The following is an 18441-nucleotide window of genomic DNA, read 5'->3' on the forward strand; positions in this document are numbered from 1 at the left end:
GCTGAATTGCTGCATTTCTCTCCATATACGTCTGTGACGCCCACGTTGAGTAAGCTTAGCCTTCGGCTGTGCGTGTGTCGTGTGGGTCGTGTGGGGTCGTTTGTGTCGTGTATATGTGCGTGTGTCGTGCGTCGTGTGTCGTTTGTGCGTCGTGGGTGTGTCGTGGTCGGTGTTTACCGGTTGTATGAAATTTGATTGGGTGTCCTGTTGCATGTGGCTGAAGATGTTGGTCCGGTTTCCTGGGTAGACGAAGGTCTTGCCGGCCAGCACCAACGAGATCTGGTTCATGAGCTTCTCCTGGATGTTGGGCAGCGTCGACGGACTGTGCGCCGCAAGCTCCGTGAGCGCCTCCGTGAGCTCCGGGCTCAGGCCGCTCTTGAACATCAGGTCTGGTTGTTGCCGATCTCCTCTTAGTGTCTTGTTCACACACGACACACACGACACACACCACCGCACGCGCACACGATTGCGTACCAAGGATTTCGGGCATGTCCTGCTGGACGGCCGCGCCGAGGGCGGAGCTGACCATGCTCCAGCAGGTGAGCGACTGGAGGCAGTAGCCCCGATTGCGCACATCGAGGGCGTTCTTGATGAGGGCGGTGAGCTGCGGCCGGTAGGGCTCGATCCCGGGTCCCACCGAGTGGGCGATCTGGCCCAGCACCAGGAAGGCGCTCGCCCGCTCCTCGCTCTTCCCGTCCTTCTTCAGCACGCCCAACAGCGCTTGCATGCACACGTCCAGGTACTTGGCCGCGAACTGCGACCGCAATATAAATAAATAATAAGAATAAAATAAGAATAATAAAGCTAAATGATTACATAAATAAAAACTTGCTAAATATTGTTAAAGAAGCTCTAGACGGATTGGTGCGTACCTCCTCGGGGGCGAAGGCGGCCAGACGGGGGAGGAGGTTGATGACAGTGCGCCGGATGATGCGCTCCTTGTGGTCGCGGTACTTGAGGATGGTGTCGCACACGTCCTTGAACCGCGAGTTCATGGACATGAAATTGCCCGTGTTGAGCAACAGCTCTCCTGTTGCGTTCGAACACGCGCTACGCATTAGCACACGACACACACATGACACGACACGACACGACACGACACGACACGACACGACACGACACGACACGCACGACACGATCACACTTACCCAAGGTGATGAGCGAGCCATGGATGGTAGGGCCTGTGTTCTGGCGCAGCCCCTTTTGGGCCTCCTCGTATATCTTGTGGTACCACTGCGTGCGGAGTCGGTTTTCGCGCTCGGAGATGAGGGCCAGCGCGGCGTGCAGCGCATCGACCGCGCCCTCCCGGATCGAGACGTTGTTGTCATGCAGCGCCGACCTGTCAACATGTGTTAGCACAACACGACACGCACTACATGACACACACGACACGACACGACACACACCGCACACGCGAAGCAAGGTACCAGACGAGGTCGAAGAAGGACGACACGTGCACGTAGAAGCGGGTGGGCGAGTTTACGGCGAGCTCCTTGAGCACCAGCACCGCGGCGTAGCGCCGCGATTCGTGTTTGCCCTGCAGCCAGTCGAGAGCGCGCTTGACCTCCTGCTGCACCAACTCCGCCGTCAGGGTGCCGCTGGCCTGGGCCAGCCGACCTGCGCACATGATTGGGGGGGGGGCGTAGAAGAGGCTGTGTCAGCTATCGGCGCGTGTGTCATGAGTGCCGTGCGTGCGTGCGTGCGTGCGTGTACCGAGAGCATTCGCGGCCATCTTCATGGCGCCGGGGTCGTTGGTTTGGAGTCCCTCTTGCAGGTAATCGGCCAAGCGCATCCTGTGTGCGTTGTCGTCGTGCTCGATGTTTATGAGTTCGGCTGTGTTGTGTGCGTACGCGCATTAGAAACCGGTCCAGAGAGAGAGAGAGAGAGAGAGAAGAGGTACCGACGGCCATGATGCCTCCGATTCGCTCGTGCACGAGTTGACTGTGCGCTAGCTCAGCGATGTGATTGTTGGTGAGGTCATTCATGAAGCGTGCGAAGAGTTCGCTTGACATCTCCCGCGATTGTGCCATCACCTACACGAAACCGCACAACACCACACACGACACACAACACGACACGACACTCGAGATCAGGATGCATAACCACAAGCAAATGCAACACTGCAGCGTAAAGAGTGTAAGCGACAAAGGAGAAGCGCGTACGTAGGTCTTCAGCTTCTGGGCTGCCTTGGTCCGCACATCAGGATTTCTGGGCCACGAGTGGAAGAGAGGGGCGTCAGGTGTGTTCTTGCAAGTGATTCGAGCAGGGTACTTGTTCTTAAGTTCAAAAAGCAGCTTGTTGAGAACCAGATCAATCCAGGGCTGGTCTCCTTCTCCGCCTGCGCCCCCGCCTCCCTTCTTCGATTTGTCGGCCATTCCGGTGGCAAAATCGAATCCAGACCCTCAAGTCGCCCTCGCTCCTTCCCCAATCTATCTATCACCTCCTCTATCCGCTACCCACCGCTCTACACCAAGTTTCGTTTCTGATCGAACAATCAACGCAAAGACAAATCGGTTCTGGATTTGTGTAGTGGGCGGCCCAAAATATTTGTGGAATGTCAGCCTAAAAGAAGTGTGGAATGCTCACAGTGCGTGGTCGTTCAGTCAGAGCCCTCGTCGCTGACATCTTCGTCGTCATCGTCAAAGTTGAAGCCTGAGCTGACGTTGAACGAGGACTCATCGTCGTCACTGTCGTCGTCAAAGTCCATTTCCCCTTCGTCGGCCTCGGCCTCCTTTGCCTTTTCCTTCTTCTTGGCGTCGCTGGTGGCCTGCTTGGCGGCCTTCTTCTTCTTGGCCTTCTCGATCTTCTTCTTCTTTCGCAGCGACCGCTTCTGCTTCTTGAGGATGTACTCCTCCCAGTCTCGCTTCAGGTGCTTGTAGAGCATCAACGCCGCCCGGGCATCGATGGCCGGGTCGTGGGCTCCCTCGGCCTTGTCCTGTTCACCACATACGACAGACACGGTCATATCGCGCTCGGCCACCGCACACACCGCACACACCGCACACATACCGCACACACACCGCACACACACCGCACACACCGCACACACACCGCAGTAGTACCTGGATGCTGATTTTCAAAATCTTGTTGACGAGATACTTCAGCTGTCTGGGCTTACCCCTGGAACGCTGCAGTGGGCGATACATCGCCGTGTCTCTCAAATGGGAGAACGGGTGGCTGAGCAGCAACGCCTACCCGACCAACACGGGGAAGGAATAGTGAATAGTAAGACTTCTGATCGAGTGCGTGTCGTGCGTGTCGTGTGACAGTGACACACGACAGAGAGAGACAAAAACGTAGGTGCACGCTTACCTTGAAATCGTTCTTCAAACCGTGACCGACGACGATCTTGTCTTTGATCAGCTCAGCGACTTCCTGCTGGATCTGCGCAAATGGAAACGCTGCGTACAGGGATAGTCTCTGGTCAGCACTCCTGTGTGCACATCTGCACTTTGCGCTGAAAAGAAGAAGAAGAAGAAGAGGTAGTGCACGAACCGTTTGATCCGGTCAGGTCCGACTTCTTAACGCCGGACACCCACGTCCTGTAATCGACAACTTTCTCCCTGTGTGGTGTGTGTGGTTAGCTCAGAAGTCCACAGTTAGGGCCTGCAACGACAACTGCCAGCGATAAAGGCCTTCACGCCTCAACATAAAGGAGTTGAGTTTTCTGGTTTTACCTGGGCTTGACGAACTTGTCGTAGATCACGTTGCCAAAGGAGTTGATGATGCACACGCGTGCGAGCATGCTCTCCTTCCCGTCGATGCCCACACCCACCATCTCGCAATCGAGCGCAATCAGCTTGGTGACGCTGCGATGATTGATGAACAGTTGAACAAACAGGTAAGAGAAGTCCGGCGGGTGGCAACATGCAAGCATGCACGGTGCGGAAGAAGGAAAGCAAGTGTGCCTCTTGTCGTCCTTGATGGGAGGTGGCATCGGCTTCAGAGGTGCCTTGCCCTTTTTCTTCGGGCTGCTCTCGGAGCCCTCTTCATCTCCCGTTTGCTTCTTCTTTTTGGGCAGCGCTTTCTGGTTTTTTTGCATAAAAATCACATCAAGATTAAATCAAGAAGGTTTAAACTGGAAAATCATCAAAGGGCCATGGCTTGCTCGTTGGCGAAATTGAAAGAGAGGAAGCTTGTACCTGCAACGCCTTCCAATTTGAAGAGATTGGAGCCGCAGCCTCTACGCGCGGTTTCTTGAGTGGGGGCTGGCTCTCCTTCTTCTCCTTTTTCGTCTGAGTAGAAGTCACGGTCGTGGTGGTTGCAACCTCCGTGGTGGCGACCGTGGTGGTGCTGGCAGCCGTGGCCTTCATCTCCACCAACTTATTAATCTCATCTTTAATCGATATTGTTGTCTTCTTGGCCGGCGCATTCTCCTTCTTCGTCTGTGTTTGCGGTATTACCAGCTTCTTTGGTGAAGCTGCTGCCGTCGGCGATCGCTTGGCACCCGCGCCTCCTTTGTTGGGTCCGGACCTCTTCCGCTTGTTGCCTCCCGCTCTGCTCATCTTGTGGTTGTGAAAAGTACGAATTGTGCTTTTGATTTTTAAAAATGGTTTCCGAAATGTTTGGGAAACACGAAAACGGGGCAGAAGATTAGATCTGCATATCTTGGCCGCATCATCAAGCGAACAGTTTGTCGCCCGCCGACGTGTGACCACGTCGAAAGTGGACGCGATCACATAGAACCTGCTGGTGGTGTGGGCTTGTGGAGTCCTCCCTCACCATCTTAATTTAGAGATCCAATAGAATCCTGCCACACTTCGTCTGGCATATCGATGATGACTGCTGAGGATGAGCTTTTGGGCTGTGGATCACGACAACTCTTTCAACCCACTTCGCCCAACAGACGAACGAGCACTGGAGAAGGCGAGCACGACGATGCTGAATTCAATGCGAGTCTGCCTCCAGAGATCGTCTTCCACATCTTCAGCTTCCTACCCGCAGATGAGATACGCAAAACCGTGCCTCTGGTGTGCCACACGTGGAAGGCGCTTGCAGGTACTACTTGACCGACATCCTTCTTCTACTCCAGCTCACCATCATCCATCATCCACCAACCCACCTCCCCCTCCCCAGGAGATGAGATGTTGTGGAAGTGCCTGCTCCAGCGCGAGTTCAGGCTGACCTTCTCCGAGGAGGTGGTTCGCCACATGGACGTGAGGTACGAGCGGCCTCTTGTTCTACTCTTCTTCTTCTTCTTCTGTTATGACTTCTTCTCATTCCTCGTCTTGGTGACCACGCAGGTGGTCGGCCTACTACTACGCACTGTTGGAGAAACGGACCGACTTCGACGCCAGTTACAACGTACAGCTCACCTTCTCTTGCGTGTGCGCGTGCGTCTCCGTGTCTGACGTTTGTGTGCCATATGCGGTGTGTTGTGCGTGTGTCGTGTCGTGTCGTGCGTGTGTCGTGTTGTGTTGTGTCGTGCGTTTGTGATAATGTGTCATGAAGGACCCCGACAAGAAGATACTGGGCTGCCAGCACTACCAGCGCAACGTCAAGATCCTGGCCGAGTGCTGCCAGCGATTCTTCGTGTGTCGCCACTGCCACAACGTCGAGAAGGACCACCAAATCAACCGCTACGCGACCAAGACCATGGTAACCACCACCACCACTTCCACCGTGTGCGTGTGCGCGCACGGCCAAACCAACAAAAAGAGCTCACGCAAGTGTGTTGTGTGCGTGTGCGCACACGTGTGCGTTGGTGGTGGTCGTACAGTATTGTATGGTGTGCCGAACGGTACAGGCCAAGGGTCCGGCGTGCCTGTCGCCGGTGTGTCAAGGGAAGCATCTGGCCCTCTACTACTGCAGTGTGTGCAACTTCTGGGACAACACGCCCGGCAAGAGCATCTTCCACTGCCCTGTACGCCACTCAACCCTTTTTCCACATCACCATCGCACACGTGTGCGGTGGTGCGTGTGCGTGTGCGGTGCTCAATTGACACGCGTGGCGCTGTGCGCAGGACTGCAATGTGTGCTACCTCGGGCGAGGGCTCGGGGTCGACTACTACCACTGCACGGTTCGAGCCCCAACCTCTGTGTTGCACCACTCTTTGCTCTTTGCTCTTTTGTTGTTGCGCAGCTGCTCACCCGCGCGCTCCCTCCGTGCAGGAGTGCAACATGTGCTTCGACAAGCGATACCAGGCATCGCACAAGCACATAACACACAAGAAGATGGTGGAGGTGGTGCCGCCCGTCGATGAAGAAGAAGCCGAAGGCTAGCTCCTTGTCCAAAACAGCTGGAAAATACATCAAGTAAATAGAAAACAATTATTTTAGTAAATTGAATCAAAAGGATTGAAGATGAGGAGGTCAGTGTCGCATGGGTATGGTTTGGCTTTGCGGCCGGCGCAGGGAGGGCGGCCACAGATGATGCTGATGAGCAGCGCCGGCACGAACCACGCGCGGCAGTGGTGCACCACGATGTTCGGCAGCGCACGACACGCGAGGCACCTCGCCACGAGCGCCGAACCGCCCTCCGCCGGCGAGTTCGCAAAGGCGGCCGAAGAAACGCTCGAAGATCTGCAAGATCGACTCGAGGAGGCTGGCCTCGACGAAGATCTCGACATCTCCTACTCAGTACTTCCTCCATCTTTTTTGTGATTAATCCACTTCTTCATCCTCATTAGCTCTGCAGGATGGAGTGCTGACGATCCGGCTGGGTGACAAAGGCACATACGTGATCAACAAGCAGACCCCGAACCGCCAGCTCTGGTTCTCTTCTCCCATCAGGTACCTCCCATACCGCACCTCTTCTTTTTCCTTGTGTAGTCGACCATCCATGGTTGATGATGCTGCTGCTGCTGCTCTCCAGCGGGCCGAAGCGGTTCGACTACGTGGCCACCGAGGGCAAGTGGCTCGACACGAGGGAGCGTGAGCCCCTCCACCAACTCCTCTACGCCGAACTCGAACAGCTCACTGGCGTGTCCCTTTCGTGACGCAACTGTGTGCGTGTGCCATGCATCGTGTCGCGTGTCGTGCCATGTGGACTACCAACAATGATGACATAAGATGATGATGACTATATTCTCTGTACACTCTAATTGCTCGTGCCACTCTCCTTGGCCTCCATCGGCGCAGCTCTGGGCTCTGGGCTCGCAGTGCTGGCGGCCGCGGCGGCGGGGAAGATGATGGGCGGGAGCAGGTGGTTGAGCGGGGCCAGATACGACAGAATCGAGGCCGGCGGCGGCAGCCGCTGCGCACCCATCATCGCGGCGGACGACATCAGCGGCGACAAGCTGGCGATGGGCGCCGTCGCGGTCTTAGCAGGCCTGCTGCGGTCGCTCTTGTCGTCATCGCCGGCTCCGACCGACAAGGCCCGCTTCTTTCGCTTCTTGAGAGCCGGCTGGGTTCCAGCGCCGCTAGGGAGGTCCCCGACGTCCGGCGTCTCGCGGTGGTCGGCGCCCTCGATGTCGGCGCCACCGCCGCCGCTGCCGCTGCGCCGCTTGGGCGGACGACCGAATCCCGGCCTCGGCTTGCGCATCTTCAGCCCCTCAAACTCCTGCACCTCCGCCTGCACCACAAAACGAGATGACGTCAGCACACGACACACGCACGACACGACACGACACGACACGACACGCACGACACGCGCACAAGACGCGTACGTACCTCGGAGAGGAGTCCCTTGCGCCAGCGCTGCTTCTGTTCGTAGACCCAGTTGGCGAGGCGCTTGTTCTTGGGCCACTGGTGCTGCACGTTGCCGTGCCCGAATTCGGCGAAGAACTGGTGGAGCTGGGCCATGCGCCGCCGCCGCCGCTGTTCCTTGGTCAGCTTCTTCCACTCCTCCTCCGTCTCGATCTCATAGAGCAGCCCCGATTCCCGCTCCTCCTCTTCCTGCTCCTCCCGCATCGTCGCGCCGGCCTTGACCTCGTCCACACCGGGGCCGCTTTCGCCGTCGTTGCATTCCTCATTGTCGTCGTTGTCGTCGTCGTCGTCGCTGCTGTCGGCGTCGGCGTCGGCGTCGGCGTCGTCATCGGCGATCTCGAGCGAGTCGTGCTGCTCGTCGTCGTTGTTGCTGTCGCCGACCTGCGCGTGGTTGGCACGACGGTCGTCAACATCTTCGGCTTCGGCTTCCGACTCTGACGAGCCGACCACTGCGGCGTCGCTGCCGCGCTCGCCTGCCAGCTCGGCCGCGGTCATGGTGGTCGGGATCACCCGGTCGGTGGTGACGTCAGCTTTGCTGCCCAGCTCGACAGCGGCGGCGGCCGACAGCGGAGGCAGGGCGCGGTGTTGCCACTCGCCGCGCCTGTGCGGCTGCTCCTCAACGTCGCTGCTGACATCAGCGCCCGAGTGCCGGCTGGGGAGAGGCGAGGCCTGGACGACGTCGTCGCCGCTGCCTCCGCTGCCGCTGCCCAGCTTGGCAGTGTCGGCACGGTCGAGCTCGCGCTTGTCCCGGATGCCGTAGAAGCGGCCGTCCTTGATGATGCCGATCGTGGTCAGGTCCCCGATCTGCTTCTCCGTCAGTCGGCCGCTGCGCCACCTCAGTTTCACTGTAGTCGTCGCAGGTTGTGTGTGTGAGTGATGTGATGTGAGCAGCACACGTGTGCGGCGTGTGTCGTGTCGGTGGCGGTGGCGGTGGTGTGTGTCACAGTACTGTATTCGAGCCAGCGCTTGAGGCTCTTGCTCCACCTCCGCGGCACACACCAGGTGCCCTCCTGCTCCTCCAGCTGCTGAAGCTCCCGAATGCGCATCGCCCACCTCCTGCGACCACGAAAATAAATAATAACAACAGAATCAGCACAACCGCACACACGACACGACACGACACGACACGACACGACACGACCACACGAGAGGAGGGATGAGGACTCGTACTCTTCGTCGGTGCCGCCAAAGGCCCGCCTTCGGTACTCCTCGAGGCCCTCTTCGGATGTGTTCCTGCGCTGCGCGGCGTCTAGGTCCGCTGCCGACCCGCTGCTCGCGCTCCGCTCCCTTCGCCGCCGCCGCTTGCGCGTGGACGCCGCCGCCGCACGCGACGGCGACGCCTCGGCCTCGCCGTCGTCGGCATCGGACGAGTCGTCGTCTTCGCGCTCGTCCCACTCCTCCCCGTCAGAGCTGCTGACGTGTCCTCGTTGTTGGAATTCGTCGACACATTCCTCGGCACGATCGGGTGTGAGCCGGCGGCGCTTGCTGGGCGAGCCGGCGGTGGACGAGGCCTCGATCGGACCGAGCGCCGCCGCCGCCGCCGCCGACGAAGACGCCGACGAGCGCGGCAGGACGGCGATGTCGGCCCAGCGCTTGCCGGTGTGGGCCTCGAACTCCTCGCGCGTGACCAGGCCCAGGGCGACCAGGTCGCGCTGCTTGTCCAGGCTCCACTCGCGCCACTTCCGCTTGGCCCCGTAGGCCCAGTAGTACAGCTGCGAGTTGACGCTCCGCGGCACCTGGCGATGATGATGATAATGATTGTGTGTGTGTGTGTGTGTGTGTGTGTCAATGGCAACAGTCTGGGGAAGAGAGGCGTAGTTCGGTGGTTTCGCGTACGTTGAAGTGGCCGTGTCTGTTCAAGAAGTCGTACATCTGCTGTAGACGCTGGTGCCACCGCTGTTCATCCTTCACGCTCCTCGTCATCGCTCTAACGCAACAACACGACACGTCATAAAAAGTGAGTCGCGGTGAAGGTCCATGATTGGTTGACGTGAGAGTGGTTAACGCACAGCTCGGAGTCGCGCTCGTCGCCGATGTCGGGGCTGCGGGTGAGGGGCTCCTCGCCGTCGCTGCGCTCGTCGCGCAGCCCGGCCGTAGCAGCGATATCGGCGTCGTAGCGCTGGACCAGCAGCTCGTTGAAGCTGCTCACGCGCCCGCGCTTGATCCGCCTCTCGTGGCCCCCGCCAGCGCCAGCGTCGCTGTCGTCGACAACAATGGCCGGCAGTCGCTCGGTCTCGGCCGACTTGCGCTTCAGGTCGGATCTCGCCGCCGCGGCGGTGTCGGCCGTCGGGCCACGCTGCTGCTCGTACTCGTCCCAGCTGAGCAGCCCGAGCGCGACCAAGTCCTTCAGCTTCCGGTCCACGCCCGCGTCACTGCCGCCGCCGCCGCCGCCGCCACTGTTATTGATCGCCGGCTTGGGCGTCGGCTCGGGCTTGATCGCGGTCGGGATTCGAACCGGCGATCGGGTCGGGCTGGTGGTCGTCGTGCTGCCGTTACTGTTGGTGTTGGTGTGGCCGAACACCTCCTTCTCGTACTCCTCTTCGCCGATGAGGCCCAGGTGCATGAGCCCGCTGGCCGCCGCGCTGGCCGGCTTTGGAATGATCCGCTGCTGCTGCTGCTCGGTGGTGTTGATGGTCCGGATGACGGTCGGGGCCGGGGCCAGGCCTCGGGAACTGTTTCGCTCCAGCGGAAGAATGCGCGGATCGTCGAGCGACGACGGCGCTCGGAATGCGGGGAATGAAGGTGATGGCGCGCCGGGGGCTGGGGCGCGGGTCTGGGCCGGCGAGGGGAGGACCGGGCGGGGCAGCTGTGGGGTCGGCTGAGCGCTGCTGCTGCCGCCGGGGGTGATCTGGCGCTGGGCCGCCGCCGCAGGGCTAAACTCGGAGACGCCCTGCTTGGCGAGCCGCTCGGCCTCGTACTCCTCGGCGCTGATGAGCCCGATGTGGACCAGGTCCCGCTGGCGCTTGTCCTTGTACTTGCGCCACTTCTTCTTGGCCCCGTAGGCCCAGTAGTACAGGGCCGACTGCGAGTTCTTGGGGATCTGTCGCCACACAAACAGATATAATAAAAATATAAATACATTAAATACATTAAATAAGAAGCCGTGGTTGGGTGTTGCGTACCTTGAGGTGCCCGTGCACGCGCTTGAATTCAGAGATCTGCTGAATGCGCACCTCCCACCGGTCCTCATCCGACAACCCGTTTCGTTTTCGCTCCCTGGAAACACCGCAACGTCTGTGTGAGCGCGTGACACCTGTGTCGTGTGTGTGCCGTGTGTGCCGTGTGTGTCGTGTGTGTCGTGTGTGTCGTGTGTGTCGTGTGTGTCGTGTCAGGGCCTGACCTGTGTACTTCACCGGCGCGATCGTCGCGTTCCTGGTAGGGCTCGATGCCGAGTTGTCGCAGCACGAGGGCCTTGTCCGGCGGCACGTAGCCCTCGCGGCGCGCCCACTTCTTCCGCAGGTTGTCGAGCCACCGCGCCAGCGACTCCCACCGGTCGCCGCCGCGCTTGACGTCCGCGTGGCCGAAGCGCTCGTGGAAGGCCGTGAGCTCTGCGATCCGCTTGGACCACACGCTCTCGATCGGGCCGCGCTCGCCGCCGGCCGCTATCATCGACGGACTGTACTGGCCCTCGTCACTTTCGACGTCGTCGGCGTCGGGCGGCTGTCGGGTGTCGGCGAGCTTGGCGGCCGGCGGCGGCGTCGCCGCAGCCTGTGCACCCATCGACGACCAGGCTGAGGCCGCGGCGGCCGCCGCGGCGTTGTTGACCATGTCGGCGGTGGGCTGCACCATGGAGAGGCTGGCGCCCATCTGCATGAGCTCTACCAGCTTGGCGAGGTCGAGCATCACCGGCACGCCGTTGACAATGGCCAGCGTGCTGGGGGCAACGCCGCCCCCAGGCAGCTGCGCACCACCACCCGCGACGAGCCCTGAGAAGCCGGCGGGTGACAGCTGCGGCAGCAGCGCGACCGGGGCGCGGGGCAGTGACGACGACGACGCGTCGCCAGTCGGCATGAGCGGGGGCAGGTTGAAGAAGGGGTTGGCGGCGCCGGCGGGGAGGGGCAGTGTCGGTGGGGCAGTGGCTGCAGCGGGTGCTCCGCTCATGAAACCGCCCAGCTGCCCCGTAGCGGCCTGGTGCTGGTACGACGCGGCGTCGCCCGGCCTCTGCATCTTTATGTTTTGGTGGCCGCACACAAGCACGCAAAGGTAAGCGGCGCAACCAACAACCAACACACACGAATTGCCCCCGCAAAGGGTGTTGTGTTGTGACGCGGAAAATATCACTTGGGTCGCGAATAAATGTTTACATTCGGATGTTGGGCCATTGAAAGAGGGTTCGATCAATTCGGAAGCCGCGGCGCCACCTTCCGGAAAACCTTAAAGGCTAAGCGACACGTGCTGGTGGCACATTGTTGGCACGTGAAAGTTTCCTAACCCAGATCCCGCCAAACGGCGGTTGCAAGCCGCGAAAACCGCGTTGCCGAAAGCGCCAATATGCAAAAAAATATTTAAGGTGGCGATGTTGGAGCGTTGCATAATTTAGATCCCTGAAAATCGGCGCTCGGTGATTGGTTGAAAAGTGTGTCGGCTGCGACCAATCGGCTCGCACCACTTAACAAAAAAAACCTGTCGTCCCAACCGCCAGTGGTCTGGGAGAATTATCGCCACCAGCGGCCAGTGTCGGGGCGTGAGCAACAAGCTCGGTCGCATGTGAGGGAAACACAACAACAATGGTGGGCGCACATCACAAAGGAACCTCCACACCCGATTCATCGCCATCTCGCCGGTCTGGCTCCGCGCGGCCGTGTGGCCATACATGTTCGTGGCGGTGCCCGCCATGTGGTTGTCGGTGCACACAGTCGCCTACAACAAAGAAAAAGAAGGGGGCAAAGAGGAAGAAGAAGAGGGTGGAGGAGGGGTAGATAGCGACTGACAGAAAGAACCGGCAGTCACCAAGGCGCGGGATAACTGGTGGTAGGCGACAACGTTGTGTGACCACCACCACCTAAAATCGGACATTTAAGGCTTGCGATGGTTGCTGGACTGCCCAGGGCGATCGGGGACACAACACCAACACCACCAGCAAGACAAGACGAAGAACGAGAACAAGATTCCAGGAAGAGGAGGTAAGGAGTGGTTGATGTGGGTTACCTGGTGCTGTTGGGCCGCGGCGAAGAGGTTGAGCTGGCCGGGCGCGGCCGGGATGAGGAAGGGCATGGCCATGGTCGCAGAGGACTGCTGGAGCTGCTGGCCCAGGTGTGTCGCGAGCGGAGGCAGTTGTTGTTGATGTTGGTGTTGTTGATGATGATGATGTTGGTGGTGCTGGCTCAAGGCGAGATATTCTTGATACAACCGCTGAGGCGATGAAGAAGGCGAGACTCCTTGCGGCTGAGGCCCCGTCGTTGAGGTCATCACGGCGGGCGTAGGAGATGACGATGTAGTGGTTGAAGAAGAAGAAGAAGTAGAAGATACCGTCGACGACGAGGATGATGACGCCGAAGTGACGGGCGAGTGATCGCTGGGCGGCGAGCTCGAAGGATTCGCTGTGGTTGTTGAAGAAGACGAAGACGAAGACGCAGAAGATGTCGATGCAGAAGATGGCGAAGTAGAAGAAGATGGAGAAAGCGATGTGGGTGAAGATGATGTCAATGAGTAGGGCTGTGGTTGTCTGTGTAGTGGCAGATGCGAGCTAGTACTGGTCGTGGCCATGGGCAGCCGAGCGGTCTTGGTGGTGTGGCGCGTGCGATCGTAAACGAGAAGTGACAAGAAGAAGACGACTTGATTGTGCCGAAGCCGCGGTCAAATCCTGAGCGAAGTAGAGACCGACGTCAGTCCAAACGTCAACCAAGGGGAGGAAGGAAGAAGGACTTGGCGGAAGTAGGTCCGACGTAGGGGGATTATTCAATCAACTTTTGATTGAAGAAGTAGAAGCAAATAATAAAAATATTTGACCTCGACATGTAAATATGCTGTAACAACATGTATATGTATATATCTGCGTCTATGCCAAGCAGAAGAGTTTTTAAATCATCTTCAAACAGGTTCTACAAGAAAGGAGGGTGGCCTACCGGGCTGTTGTGTTGAAGAGGGGCGGTGTGAATGAAATTGGTCTTCTTGGGTGTTGTGGCGGTATGAAGCACACAGTTCGGTCTCGGGGGCCAAGGTTGAACGTCAGTCCTGGTCTGCGGGCCTCTGTGGGGCGTGGCTTCACCTAAGTCTTATGGTTTCCTATTGCTGGGTTGGTGGTGAGGGGCAAGGGGTGTGTGCCGCCAGGCCTGTGAGGCGCAACCCTCCGCAATTGTTGGCCAATCGGCGGCGGCCGTCAAATTTCGTTAAGGCTCCGGTCAGACCCGGCCCAACAGCTAAGCATCAATGTGAGGCGGAGTTGAAGTTGACCAACCCTCCGGCGATCGCGAGTTGGTGGGCTGAGGCAACAGGTCCCCCACATGGTGTAAAACCGTGAACCCACAATGAGCACAATCCCAGATACGGAATCGCAGCCAGCACACAACCACAATGTACAATGTTGTTTTTTTGTTCTTATTCACCACAGTGCCATAGCTTGGTCAGCTTCAGGCTGCCTCCTGTGTGTGTGCAGTAGGTCCCAGGCCACAAGGAGTGAAACCCGCCCTGCTGGTCTGATCACACTGACAGGTGTTGTGTGCAACCCCAACCACCAGGCTCGATTAAGGGATCAAGAGTGCTGGAGATATTCACATGAAAAGCAGAATTTCGCTTTGATAGCCCAACCACTGCCGTCACAGATCGACCACTCTTTTTCTTTTGCCTATTCTCGTCCAAAAATAAAAGAAAATAATTTCTCCATAACATTTTGGCGGGAAGAACCGTTGCCACCAAAAAACGTGAGTTGTTGTCTTGCTTGCTGCACACATCCGGAGCTCACATTTCACACCTTTGGTCGGTTCTTCTCGAGCAAGGTCTTCATGGTACACAACCGCATGCCCGCACGGATTAAACATTCACCCATCTTTCAATTCCGGCGCTTTAGAGTGATTCTGTTTGCATTTTTCAGAGTAATCGAAGGCCCCGCCGCAAGGCGGCTCAGAGCACGCCCTTTGCCGCACCTCCGAGGTAAGTTCATCTCATTGCCATTGATCGTTCCCCCACAGTGGCGCTTCGATTTAATCAAATCCCCCCAACTTCGCAAGTAATGCGTACTACGTCGGGTATGTGGAAGAGCATGAGACGGTAGAAATGATTATGAAGAAGTTCGAAGCACTGGAACAGCTGGAGCAGGGCAAGCGACAAAAGCACCAGGAAGAGCAAGAGCAGGTACAATCACAAAGCTGGGAAGGGGACGAGCAAGCCAGCGTACTTGTGTACACGACATCACAGTACGTGGGCAATGTTGTGCCGGCACGCAGGCCGAAGCTGCGGACAGCAAGGGAAAGGGGAAGGCCAAGGACGACGATGACGAACCGGCGGCGCTTGCGCTCACTGAAGAGGAGCTCAACGAGCTGTTTAAGCAGACATCGACCTTCACCCAACAGAGCGCCCTGGCCAAGCGGGAGCAATCGCTCTATGGCGACGAAGAGGTTTGGCGCTCCGCACCTCACTTCAAACCACCACGACCACCGCCATATATGGACACGACACCGAACAACATTACCTCAGTGGCGCTATTGTTTATTGATCATTGTATAAATCGTGTGCAGGAGTCGTACATGGAGTTCTTGGACCTCGAGGGCGAGGACGGGGACGACTACTACGACGAGGCCGGCTTTTGGGATGACGATGACCCGGGCTTTGGCGAACCCGGTCGCAAAAGGAAGCGAGGCGGTGCTGGCGGCGGCGGAGGAAAGGCCAAAGCAGCGTATGTCCCTTCCCAATTTCCGTCCGCTGGTGGCTCGTACACCCGTGTCCGAAGAAAAACCGAACTGACCTGACATCGGTACGCTTTTTGCAGCGCGCGTCAAGCGAGGGTGCCTTTCGAGTCGTGCGAGATCACCGGCGAGGACGGATTCGTTTACACAAGTACGTGTTGCGTTACGATGTATTCTTTTTTTCTCTTTTTTTGCTTTTTTTCTTCCGCCGGACAACGACTGACGAATGGCTCGCATGGTCGTAGTTCGCAAGAAGGTGCGTTACGAAGACCCGAATGCGCCCACCTACGTCCGCATCCCGCCGCAGCCGATCACCCGATCGTGGTGTAAAACGATCGCGCCCTTCTCGAAGCCCACCGACGATCCCATCGGCAGCACGTACGCCATTGCACATGCTGGATTGATACCAACCACCAACAGCTATGGCTTATCAGCTATGGCGCCATCGGTCTGACGCACTTTTCCGCCGTGGCCTGTGTTAACAGGTACCTTGAGGGCGACATCCTCAAGATGGAGCTGAAGAACTACGGCGAATTCGAGGCCATCCTGATGGACCCGCCGTGGCACACGGGCGCCAAGGACGACCCCGCTCGCTTGCCGGGCACGGTCACGCCAGAAGAGCTGGTACCGGGAGGACCTTCCTCAGCCTTCTCCGATCGGTGAGTCACAGAGCAAACCGGCTAACGACGCGTCGTACGTGGTGCGTGATCAGGGCAAGCTGAAGATCACAGACGCGCTGCTGCCTAAAGGTCTGGCGTTTGTGTGGGTGGAGAAGGAACTCATCCCCAAGGTTCATTGCGTTTTCTTTTGCGCTGTGAATGTCGCACGTGTGCGTACGCGTGTCGTGTCGTGTGCGATGGCGCGTGCATCTGAGTCGGAGTGTTGAATGGTTTGCCAGGTGTTCGCGCTGATGAAGAAGTGGAACTTCATCTACGTGGAAAACTTTGCCTGGGTGAAGAAGTCCGTGAACAACAAGTTCGTCTCACAGCCCTACAAATACTTCCAAAAGTCGAAGACCACCTTGTTCATCTTCCGCAAGTTCACCGCCGAGGGCAAGGTGCCATTTTCTTTCTCTGCTTTGCGCCTGCTCCGCGGTCTAAAACGCTCTGTAACAGGACCAGCTCGAATTGAGGCATCAACGAAATCCGGATGTGGTGTTTGACTACATTAAGAAAAAAGATGGTACTCATTCCACCTTACCTTGTGTGTGTTGTGTTCTCATGTTCTTCTTTTCTCTTTTTTCAGGTTTGGTCGAGGAGAAGCCCGATTTCACGTATCATGTCATCGAGACACTGCTCCCCAACGCCGCCTACAAAGAAGATGCTGGGCGCGGCAAGTTGCTTGAACTGTACGTAGACATGCTCCTTTGCCCCCATATCTCTATTGAGTTACCTTGTTTCAGTTCCGGCCCATTCCATATTAGCATATATCCCAACATGTTCCTACATTCGAATTCATAACATGTAGTCGCAACCTCTCATTGCACTTTAAGGGCAAACCCTGTCCTATTGTGATGTCTGTTTTTCCCTATCGGTCACTTTTGTTTTATTTGTTTCATTAATTCTACATGTGTGTGCGTTTGTGGCCGATGCCTACCTACACAGCTGGGGCAGGGCGGGCAGCCAGCGGAGAACTGGATGGACCACGATTGTACAAAAGCCTTGACCCGGTTAGCCCACCAACCAACAAGGCACCAAAGCTCGAGAAAGAAGAACCTAGGTTCCCTTTCCATCTGCTCTCTCTTGGAGAGTCAATCTTGTTGGCCTGCTCTTTTCCAGACATTGTCCACCATCACTCTGTAGCTGTTTTTTTTTTTTTTTTTTTTTTTTGTTGAAGATTGGCTTCGTTAGGGAAGGGCCACGCCTGCCCCAGGTGGAAACCAAAACAGTGAATGGAAAGAGCACGAGTGAACTCGTTTTCGCTGCGCCCACGGTACTGGGCATTCAAACCGTCATTGTTACACCGCAAGCAGCTCACGCCAAAGTTAATACTCACACAACACACGCCTGGAGAGCATCTCGGTAATGGATGACGAGAGAGAATTGAAGGATCGGCGCTATTCGCTCTACTTCCTCCTCAACAGCGACGAGGAGCAACTACCGCTCGATTCGTGCCGGTGCGGAGACCTCGCCTCATCCTCATTTCCCTCTTCTCCTGTATACTCGTGGTCATCGTCTTCGCCGGCCTCCCGATCTCAAAGCGTGTCACCCACTCCGACGACGGCTGCGTCCACCTCCACGACGGCCTTTGCTCCTCCGCGGAGCTGCTTCCAGCAGGACTGGGGCTCGTCGCAGCCCTACTACTACCACACGTACCAGTCTGGCGGCACCTCGACGGTCGATGAAGTGGTGACCCAGCCTTGCAGGGACAAGAGCCTGCTCCAGTTCAAAGAGAAGATCGAGTCTGCTCTCAAGTCACAACATCATCACCGTCGCACCCAAGAAAGCTCCTCGCCTTCCCCCAACAACAACAACGTGAACGACAACGCTGAGCGACCTCGACCATCGGCATCGTCATCACGTCGCTCGCGTCAGCGCTCACCCTCCACCTCCTCCGCCATACCACCCGCCTACTCCCTCAGCTCACCGACTGCATTGCCCCACTTGCCGGGCCAGTCGTCCTTCCTCTACTGCAGGAAGAAGATCACTCGCAAGCAGTCCAAGAAGCGACTGACGCCCGAGCGGCGCACCGTGTTCTACAACTGCCGAGTGTTCGAAGACGGTCGCCAGCTCCACTACACGCGGGACAACAAGGTTCTGCCGCGCGTGCCAAGCTCCTCCTCGTCGTCATCCAGCTCGAGGACCACCACTGACTTCGCCAGGCACCAGGCCCTGAGACGCACTGGAGGTGTCTGTCCACCATCTCCCTAATCAATCACGCTTCATTCCACATTTCGAAACCAGTTACGTGCCAGTACCTTTTCCTGTCGTCCCTATCTATTCCGTTCCTTCCT

At 57.7% G+C, this 18441-nt stretch overlaps 8 protein-coding genes across 8 annotated transcripts in view; 4 read left to right on the plus strand and 4 right to left on the minus strand.

Annotated features, from left to right (window-relative positions):
- Positions 1 to 2375, minus strand: part of ACA1_219100 (rapamycin binding domain containing protein) — a gene marked incomplete at both ends in the record, with an annotated part of 11120 nt that extends 8745 nt beyond the window's left edge. Inside the window, 9 exons of the mRNA XM_004337190.1 lie at positions 178 to 389; positions 475 to 754; positions 873 to 1030; positions 1149 to 1339; positions 1428 to 1617; positions 1714 to 1833; positions 1901 to 2033; positions 2163 to 2208; positions 2272 to 2375. Coding sequence (XP_004337238.1) covers positions 178 to 389; positions 475 to 754; positions 873 to 1030; positions 1149 to 1339; positions 1428 to 1617; positions 1714 to 1833; positions 1901 to 2033; positions 2163 to 2208; positions 2272 to 2375 — 1434 coding nt within the window. The remainder of the gene's footprint in view (positions 1 to 177; positions 390 to 474; positions 755 to 872; positions 1031 to 1148; positions 1340 to 1427; positions 1618 to 1713; positions 1834 to 1900; positions 2034 to 2162; positions 2209 to 2271) is intronic.
- Positions 2376 to 2599: 224 nt separating this feature from the next.
- Positions 2600 to 3778, minus strand: ACA1_219410 (exonuclease protein, putative; the record flags this gene model as incomplete). The annotated part of the gene is made up of 5 exons (XM_004337191.1): positions 2600 to 2935; positions 3063 to 3191; positions 3313 to 3401; positions 3496 to 3563; positions 3678 to 3778. The coding sequence occupies 5 exons, from the start codon at positions 3776 to 3778 to the stop codon at positions 2600 to 2602; spliced, it is 723 nt and encodes a 240-aa protein (XP_004337239.1).
- Positions 3779 to 4775: 997 nt separating this feature from the next.
- ACA1_219420 (Fbox domain containing protein) lies at positions 4776 to 6222 on the plus strand (the record flags this gene model as incomplete). The annotated part of the gene is made up of 7 exons (XM_004337192.1): positions 4776 to 4998; positions 5077 to 5161; positions 5244 to 5304; positions 5452 to 5532; positions 5747 to 5863; positions 5964 to 6020; positions 6112 to 6222. The coding sequence occupies 7 exons, from the start codon at positions 4776 to 4778 to the stop codon at positions 6220 to 6222; spliced, it is 735 nt and encodes a 244-aa protein (XP_004337240.1).
- A 201-nt stretch (positions 6223 to 6423) lies between these two features.
- On the plus strand, positions 6424 to 6938 carry ACA1_219430 (iron donor protein CyaY, putative; the record flags this gene model as incomplete). Its single annotated transcript, XM_004337193.1, has 3 exons — positions 6424 to 6579; positions 6638 to 6732; positions 6815 to 6938. 3 exons carry the CDS (start codon positions 6424 to 6426, stop codon positions 6936 to 6938), a joined length of 375 nt encoding a protein of 124 aa, XP_004337241.1.
- A 101-nt stretch (positions 6939 to 7039) lies between these two features.
- ACA1_219440 (helicase associated domain containing protein) lies at positions 7040 to 11814 on the minus strand (the record flags this gene model as incomplete). Its single annotated transcript, XM_004337194.1, has 8 exons — positions 7040 to 7513; positions 7612 to 8492; positions 8597 to 8703; positions 8818 to 9383; positions 9484 to 9574; positions 9657 to 10687; positions 10770 to 10863; positions 10988 to 11814. 8 exons carry the CDS (start codon positions 11812 to 11814, stop codon positions 7040 to 7042), a joined length of 4071 nt encoding a protein of 1356 aa, XP_004337242.1.
- An 849-nt stretch (positions 11815 to 12663) lies between these two features.
- Positions 12664 to 13353, minus strand: ACA1_219450 (uncharacterized protein; the record flags this gene model as incomplete). Its single annotated transcript, XM_004337195.1, has 4 exons — positions 12664 to 12687; positions 12796 to 12888; positions 12995 to 13302; positions 13341 to 13353. 4 exons carry the CDS (start codon positions 13351 to 13353, stop codon positions 12664 to 12666), a joined length of 438 nt encoding a protein of 145 aa, XP_004337243.1.
- A 1512-nt stretch (positions 13354 to 14865) lies between these two features.
- On the plus strand, positions 14866 to 17153 carry ACA1_219460 (MT-A70 protein; the record flags this gene model as incomplete). Its single annotated transcript, XM_004337196.1, has 11 exons — positions 14866 to 14937; positions 15030 to 15200; positions 15321 to 15478; positions 15572 to 15639; positions 15734 to 15866; positions 15974 to 16112; positions 16201 to 16278; positions 16387 to 16545; positions 16604 to 16642; positions 16751 to 16836; positions 17093 to 17153. The coding sequence occupies 11 exons, from the start codon at positions 14866 to 14868 to the stop codon at positions 17151 to 17153; spliced, it is 1164 nt and encodes a 387-aa protein (XP_004337244.1).
- Positions 17154 to 17512: 359 nt separating this feature from the next.
- On the plus strand, positions 17513 to 18300 carry ACA1_219470 (uncharacterized protein; the record flags this gene model as incomplete). The annotated part of the gene is made up of 2 exons (XM_004337197.1): positions 17513 to 18241; positions 18262 to 18300. 2 exons carry the CDS (start codon positions 17513 to 17515, stop codon positions 18298 to 18300), a joined length of 768 nt encoding a protein of 255 aa, XP_004337245.1.
- Between the last annotated feature and the right edge of the window lie 141 nt (positions 18301 to 18441).

This window comes from Acanthamoeba castellanii (genome assembly GCF_000313135.1).
Source record: "Acanthamoeba castellanii str. Neff unplaced genomic scaffold scf7180000084758, whole genome shotgun sequence".
Taxonomy (NCBI): Eukaryota; Discosea; order Longamoebia; family Acanthamoebidae; genus Acanthamoeba; species Acanthamoeba castellanii.